Consider the following 7,473-nt stretch of genomic DNA (forward strand, 5'->3'; position numbering starts at 1 on the left):
TGAGGATACTTTTGGTAGTGTATATGATTTTGTTAATAGGAGCAATCCAGCATGGACTACTTAAAAGTAGTTCGTCGAATTGCGTACTGTCATACAATAAACAGTGGATTTTTACAGCCGGTTATCGACACCATACAACATATAATTCAAATATTACTTATATATGTATGGAATATCATATAGCAAACGTCAGTAATTTTCGAAAATCCCTGAATTATGATATGCACATTTTCCGTATAATGCTGAATTCTGGACATTTGTGTCAGTATTGCAATCATATACATTAAACCGACCTCAGAACACAAAGTGTTCATCATCTATGTTTCTTGACATTCAAGTGTTTGTCACGATGCTGAAAACAGGACATAGGTGTCTATATTGCAATCAATCAGCAAATCTGCAACGTTCGAGCAGTTTGGATATTTGCAACTGAACCCCGGACAGAAGTGTCCATGTTGAAGTGTTTTGCATGATGATGAAAACATGACGTGCCCAAAATCTACTAACTTCGATATCCATATTCTCCGGATCAAGCTGAACATGTGTCCAAATTGCAAATATTCACTGACGACAAACTGGTATTCAAGTGTTTCCGTAAAGCTGAAAAACAAGTACATAATTGTCGATGATTCCCGACCTCTGATGTTTAAATTTCCACATAATGCTTGTGTGTTCATATTGCAATCTTCATTAGGCGATAACAACTACACTCAAAGTTTCTATAGTCTACAAGTGACATTCAAGTATACATAATAATGCTGAACGCAGGAAGTGCCAGATTGCGATCTGTCAGTGCCAGACTCCAACATTCTAGTGTTTTGCATATTGCTGAAAACGTGACAAGTGGTTATATTCTACAAACCTTGATATCATGATTTACCACAAAATGCTGAAAACGGGACATATGCGTCCATATTGCAGTTATTCCGTGACAACTGTATTCGTGGACACTGACAATTTATATTTCTAAAAATTTGACATTCAAGGCTTGGTATTCAAGTTTATGTATAGTGCGAATAACAATCTGGACATACGTGTCCATATTGCATTCATTCAAATTCATTTAGCTACAACCCCGGGACGCATAGCATTCAATTTCACACGAGCCGTTACATTCAAGTACTCATCATGATGATGGAAAACGGAGGTTCCCGAGCCTTGATATTAAAGTTTTCCGCATAGTGGTGAATTGGAACAAGTATGTTCGTAATTTTTGAACATTGATATTCCAATTTATCGCACTAGAAAAGGACACAGATATCTATATTGCAATCATTTAACCTCAATCAGCAACAATCCTGGAAGGCAAATCTTCATTTCTCTACAAGCCTTAACATTCAAGTGATTTTCACGATGGGGAAAACCGGGACGAAAGTGTACGATTTGCCGAACCTTAGTAGTTTGCAAACCTTGATATTCAAACCTTCCTCATAGTGCTGAATACGAGACATAAATGTCCATAGGTTCCGAACTTGGTGCATTAGGCGGTTCCCAATTGAAATTTGGTTCAGACTAAATTCCTTCAAAATTAGATAGGAGGAGAGTGCCTTTGCCTCAATCCTTCACATACGTGGTGATGACGGAAAATTGTTCAAAATTAGGTAGGAGGAAGGAGTCTTTACTCTAATCTCTCACATATGCGGTGATGACTAAAGGTTAGAGGGGTGAAGTATTTTGAATACATATGGGGACAATGTAAGGGTAATTAATTTAGCCTGCCTTGTCTTCGTCATCACTTTACTTATGTATCTGGCGGGCATATATCTCATTAGAATACTACAAACCGACAGTGAAAGCATCTTGAACGCTGTCGTTTGCTACCATTTTCATAAAAATTTGCACACACAACATCCAAGATGTTGTTTGTGCAAACATATAAAAAGTACAGCTGACGCTGCACGCATACGACTCAGTCACTAGCAAACTGTAGACACGATGAGTGAAGCAATAGACATATCAGGGACAAACTCCTATATGTCTCAATGGAAGACTTCTGGGTCAGAACGTCGCGATCGTACCACTAGCTCAAACTGTGCAGAGCTGCTTCAATTTCTACAATGACTTTTTGGATCTGGCAGGGGCCGAATTCGTCATCAACGGTTACAAGAAAGACGTGCGGTTGAACAGTGTCAGAAAATTAGCTCGCCGAAGACTTTATACGCGTGTGCCATCAGCCGTGACAGTTGATCAGTTTATATAATTTTATAAGTTTGTAACTACAAAGCATGATTAATAGAGTCGTATGGAGCAGGCCGTCATCGAGAACGACACCGACGAGACGCAGTAAATGAATATAAACGAAGTGCTCATACAGGCTAAACGTAACTATTTGCTACTGCAAAATCAGGTAAATTATAGCATCAATAAATACCACAACCTTGTAGTTTACTTGCGTGATCAAAATGTTGACTTTATACGACATAACTATACAACCGACCCTACTATCACGAACATTACATACGTGTTGAATATGGTAGATGGGAACCATGAAAAGTTCAACAGGAAGAACAAGGTGAATTCGATCCATGAGAGTTTTGAATTCACAAAACAGGGCGACTCACATGCGTCTGGAGGTCATAGGATGAAGCGGGAAGATGTACTCAAAGCCGCTAAGGTGCTGGGCGCTACTGTCAAACTTAGAAGCGTACGCTTCAAAAGGGTGAGAGGCAGTGAAAGTGGATTCAAAGGTTCTATTGGGCTCCCTTACTATGTAGTGTGAATACCTACTTCTTCCGTCAACAAGCAGTCACCAAGGCCAACTGAGAATCAATATGTGATGTGCGGAAGTAGACAAATGGTATGAAGATGATTGCGATTCCGGGTAGAGCTGAGTATCCAGCTTGATACGAAACAATCAAACTCGCCGCTATCAAACTAAATATTTACGAGCCCTTCGATATAGCACTCTACGCCCCAATTATGCCCCAGCATCGACTATATTTCTATGACCGGCTGTGCATTAGTGTAAATATTGTACTATATTCTAAAAGTCATGGCAATAACATTCCGGCACACTGCTCAGCTTGGAAGTTGCCGACGGATGCTAATGAATCTAGTGAGGAAAAGATGTGTAGGGCGATTACAGAATGTTATAGACATTTGAAACAGTTCCGTACACGACAAATCAAGCGCAATACTAAAAGATTGATAGTCTTGTGTGGATAAGTGGGGCGTTCACGAGGCGAATTTGTTCCAGGTACTGACAGGTGATTGTTCTGGATTGAACAAGATACGGAACTATATGGCGACGTTCGAGCTCATACAAAGTCAGAGTCGATGAATATTTGCTTTTGCAGGTCGTGCTGGGCAACAACCGTGCACGAGCAAACAAGTTTGATAAGTTTATCAAGCACGCGTTAATACGCTTACATGATCAGGTATGTCACCATACACGTTTTATCAAACATTGTGGTCGTAATACACCCGGTAGGGTTATACTTAAGTTTATTAGAGTTTAGTTACCGATTTATAGAATCGGCACATGACTCACCAATTAGAAAAGTCACCGATTAATAGAATCGGCACATGACTCATCAATTAGAAAAGTCAGTGATTATTAAGGCTACTAATAAAAGAACAACATCTCCCTCTCTATGGGGGTAGGACGTTGAGATACAGTTTTCCTCAGGTGTACCTACGACATATTTAACTTACCATAGATGTTAATTTGTTAGTAATCAGGAAGTAGCTACTATACAGGAGATAGACAGTAGCTCACAGATTTTTTTAGTAGTAGCTAGAAGAGATGTTGTTAATTTGTTAGTAATCAGGAAGTAACTAATATACAGAAGATAGACAGCTCACAATTTTTTTATTAGTAATAGAACTAGAAGAGGAAGGGACTTTGAAAACATTGGAAGTAATAGGTTGTCGCAAGATAATGACATCTTCCAAACTTTGCCCGTCAAAGAAAATGACAGTGGCTATACTAGTAGCGATGCCAGTGCTACTTTGCCACCTTTATTGTCAAATAGCAGCAGTAAAGCTCGTAGGAATTACGAGGTGAACAGTAGTAGTTTCTGAATCAACAGAATCAACATGGCCAAACATTTTGTGTACTTTGGATTGTCTATCCGGTTCACCGATGGTATTTGGACTACAATAACAGAGGCAGAGACCGAACCCACAGTCGAATTCGAAGTGGAAGCCGTATAGTCGAATACATCATTGGCACATGAGCCACAAGATCAGATCTAGGAAGACCAAATGACAAAGACAAAGGACCAATCGGAAGACGAAGAGAAGTAGAGATGTTTTAGGGAAAGGTATTTGAGGTTAAATACCTGTAGTGTATGAGTATGAGTGTGCAGTTATGTCTTACAATGTGTTGGGCCTGACCCCTGTCAAATGGGGCTGTTAGAAAATAGAGGCAGGAATGACAGTATAATGGAATGGGAAGCGTGCATGTTTAGGGCAAAATCAGTTGGTAATAAGAGGTTGAGACGTCGGTAGAGCGTTATGTTAGGATTGCAAGAATACGATATAGGTGGACAGTAACACAGGACTTACAAGGAATTATCAGTCTTACTCTAGAATAGAAGCGTTGTGATATAGGATGTTAGAAAGGTTACTGAGATCGAATATCACAAGAGGATACCACGATACATTTGGAGCAAATTTTAAGTATAGATTATGTATTGTTTACGGCTGTCGATACATACCACGATTACAACAACATAATGAGCATCCTACGAGAAAAGGGCTAGATTTGATATCGGGAGAAAGTTAGATGCGCGGTTAATGGTGTCCATGTATACCACGGAATATAAGCAAGTTCAAAATATCTTGACCGACAAGTTTGATAGCCTACAATACGAATATACGAGGTTGGCCACATAGGATATATATTACAAAAGTTACTACAGAGGGTGATAGCGAACTCAGTCCAATTGGGCCCCCATGAGGAGGCGTAAACAGTTCGATGGTGAACGATGGGTGCAGCCGTATAAGATTAATAGAGGAAATAAGATAAGAGAGTTTACATAGAGAACCATTGAAGTATCTCAGGATCACAGATCGTGTTCTAGAATTTGATATAAGATGCGTGTGTGGTAAATTGTGCGGACAAAATTTGAAAGCGTCGATGTTGTACCAAGATCTCCATGTCAAAGTTATAATATGGTATAGCTACATGAGGGATCCGGTGGTGGGGCGTATAGTGTATGTTGTTGTTGGAGAGTAAAATTGGAGAGCGACATATGACGACAAGGCTTAGACGACAGGAAGACATGACGCGAAACAACGAGTAAGGGAAGCAAAGAAACGGGAGCAACCTAGGAGCTCTCGACGATACAGGGATGGCTCTCCGTCGGAGAAAGAGTAGTCCACATCGGTTTCAAGAGATGATCCGATAAGCAGGGCGTACTCCGGCGCAAGCTTCGACGTAGGGGAAGCAAGACGACAGATCGCTGAATGGTGAGTTCACGCCGAGACTCACCTATCACTCTGAGTGAGTTGAAGTAGTCGAGAATGGGTAAGCCCGTTCCACGAGGATAATCGTCGAGGTTTGGTATTTTCAAGGGTCGGCCTCTTGGGCTAAAATGTGTATTTATACTAAACCTATTTAGAGTTCGATCACTCACATTTCTGAGATCTTCATTGAAATCAACTTCCTCCACCATGTCCAGCCCTCGCCAAAATCGTCGACAGCAGCATCTTAACCCTGAACGTCGCAAGGAAGACGATATTGATCGACGCGTCACTAGGCGTCACCAGTCTAATCCGGACCGCATCAACCAGAAACCTGAGAAGGATCCGGATGAGCAATACCAGGCGAGTCAAGAGGCTCGTCACCACTCAGAGACGAACCTAGCTTACAAGAGAATGACGTTGTATTCGACACCGAGTCTATGGGAGCTTCCGACCCGCGTGCGGATCAAAACCGGACCGATACTGGCGAATATGTAGCTAGCAACGGTCTGCCTTCTCGTTCGTCCTCGGGAACTTCCGGCTCATCGTCTTCAAGCAACGACCAGCCACGCCTCTCACCCAGCAAGCGTAGGCGTCATCGTCGATGCACCAACAGCAAGGGCACTGTGCGTGACTAGGATTCTGCACAGAAACTGACCCAGTTATTGGCGCAACAACAGTCACTGTTGGACAAGTACGAATACGTCTTCAGCGCACTTCTCCCGGGTGGACCGCATCCACACCTTCTGCTAACGAGACAACTGACAACACGCGCAAGCGTGAGCGTCCGTCGTCAGACAGCGAGGACAACCCGACGTGCCATATTCACAGCCGCACTCGACCACATCATGGACTCGGGTACGAATCGCCAGTTCTATTAATCACGAGATACCGGAGCCAGATAACAACTAAGGGGCATGGGAGTCAGTCACCAGGCGCGAGTGAGACGTGAGGGTGTCTGAGTCAGATATAAGTTTGACGTTTGTAAGTACTATCAATGCAGTTATGGCGATATAGGACCCATTGCTGTCATCTGATAACTGAGTCTATGTTCAAGTGCAGGTCAACGGACGCACGTTCAGAGCATTGATAGACACGGGGGCAAACAGAAGTTGTATATCACAGACACACGCAAACCTTTTCGGCCGCCCAATAACTCCAGCACCACCTGGGTCATTACTCTATCTAGCTGACAAGGCGGTACGAACTCCTCGACTGGGGACGACGGAAGTGTTGCCAATTAGATACGGAACAAAAATTATCGACGGATCACTTGAACTGATGAATTTACCAGTGGGCATGGATATCATAGTGAGACAAGATATGTTGAAAGGACTGGATCTGTACATAGGCGGTATTCAATCTCCTCGCGCACCAATTAACCCTACAGAACTTGACGAGCTCCTCGAACCCATCCCACGCTGACAAGCACCTAACACGACAGAGTCTGTCGACGCACGCCAACGGTTAGCACTAGACTTAGAGGCGAATGCGATGATTGCCGACAACACGAGATGTCGTCTTGAGGGCAGTGAGGTTACCATACCGGTCACACGTGAACAAGCTATGCACATGCGTAAGTCTACGCGCAACTTTGTATGAGACCGATGGCTACCCTATTACGCCCAGCAAGAAAAGAAGTGGTTGACGGACCTAGTGATAACGACACCCACGACACCCACGACAGTGAGCCTCGCACGACTGGCGGTCCCGACGTTCGATGCCGAAGGAAACGTGAAGAAGGTGAGGGTGTGCTTAGACATGCGCGCTGTAAACGCGCTTGTCCCTGGCGACCAGTTCTTGGTTTTGAAAGTAAATGAACTTATATATCGGCTAAAGAGAAAGAAGTACTACACGACCTAGTATCTTTCCGCAGCATACCACAGGCTGTATACTCGTTTACATCAACACCGTTCGAACTCCATGGACTGACGCAGCAGTTCTAACGTACATTAAGCACGATACTCGACAGTCTACTTGTCCAGACATAGTTATCGCCAGCGATGATTATGACGAACACATTAAGACGGTGCAGAAGGTGATCCAACGATTAACGTACCATGG

At 43.0% G+C, this 7,473-nt stretch overlaps 2 protein-coding genes across 2 annotated transcripts; both read left to right on the plus strand.

Annotated features, from left to right (window-relative positions):
- Positions 1-2,470: 2,470 nt before the first annotated feature.
- On the plus strand, positions 2,471-2,719 carry SARC_08406 (hypothetical protein; the record flags this gene model as incomplete). The annotated part of the gene is made up of 1 exon (XM_014297621.1): positions 2,471-2,719. The coding sequence occupies one exon, from the start codon at positions 2,471-2,473 to the stop codon at positions 2,717-2,719; it is 249 nt and encodes an 82-aa protein (XP_014153096.1).
- Positions 2,720-5,619: 2,900 nt separating this feature from the next.
- SARC_08407 (hypothetical protein) lies at positions 5,620-5,907 on the plus strand (the record flags this gene model as incomplete). Its single annotated transcript, XM_014297622.1, has 1 exon — positions 5,620-5,907. One exon carries the CDS (start codon positions 5,620-5,622, stop codon positions 5,905-5,907), a length of 288 nt encoding a protein of 95 aa, XP_014153097.1.
- Positions 5,908-7,473: the final 1,566 nt, after the last annotated feature.

Source organism: Sphaeroforma arctica, assembly GCF_001186125.1.
Source record: "Sphaeroforma arctica JP610 unplaced genomic scaffold supercont1.753, whole genome shotgun sequence".
NCBI classification, from domain to species: Eukaryota; class Ichthyosporea; order Ichthyophonida; genus Sphaeroforma; species Sphaeroforma arctica.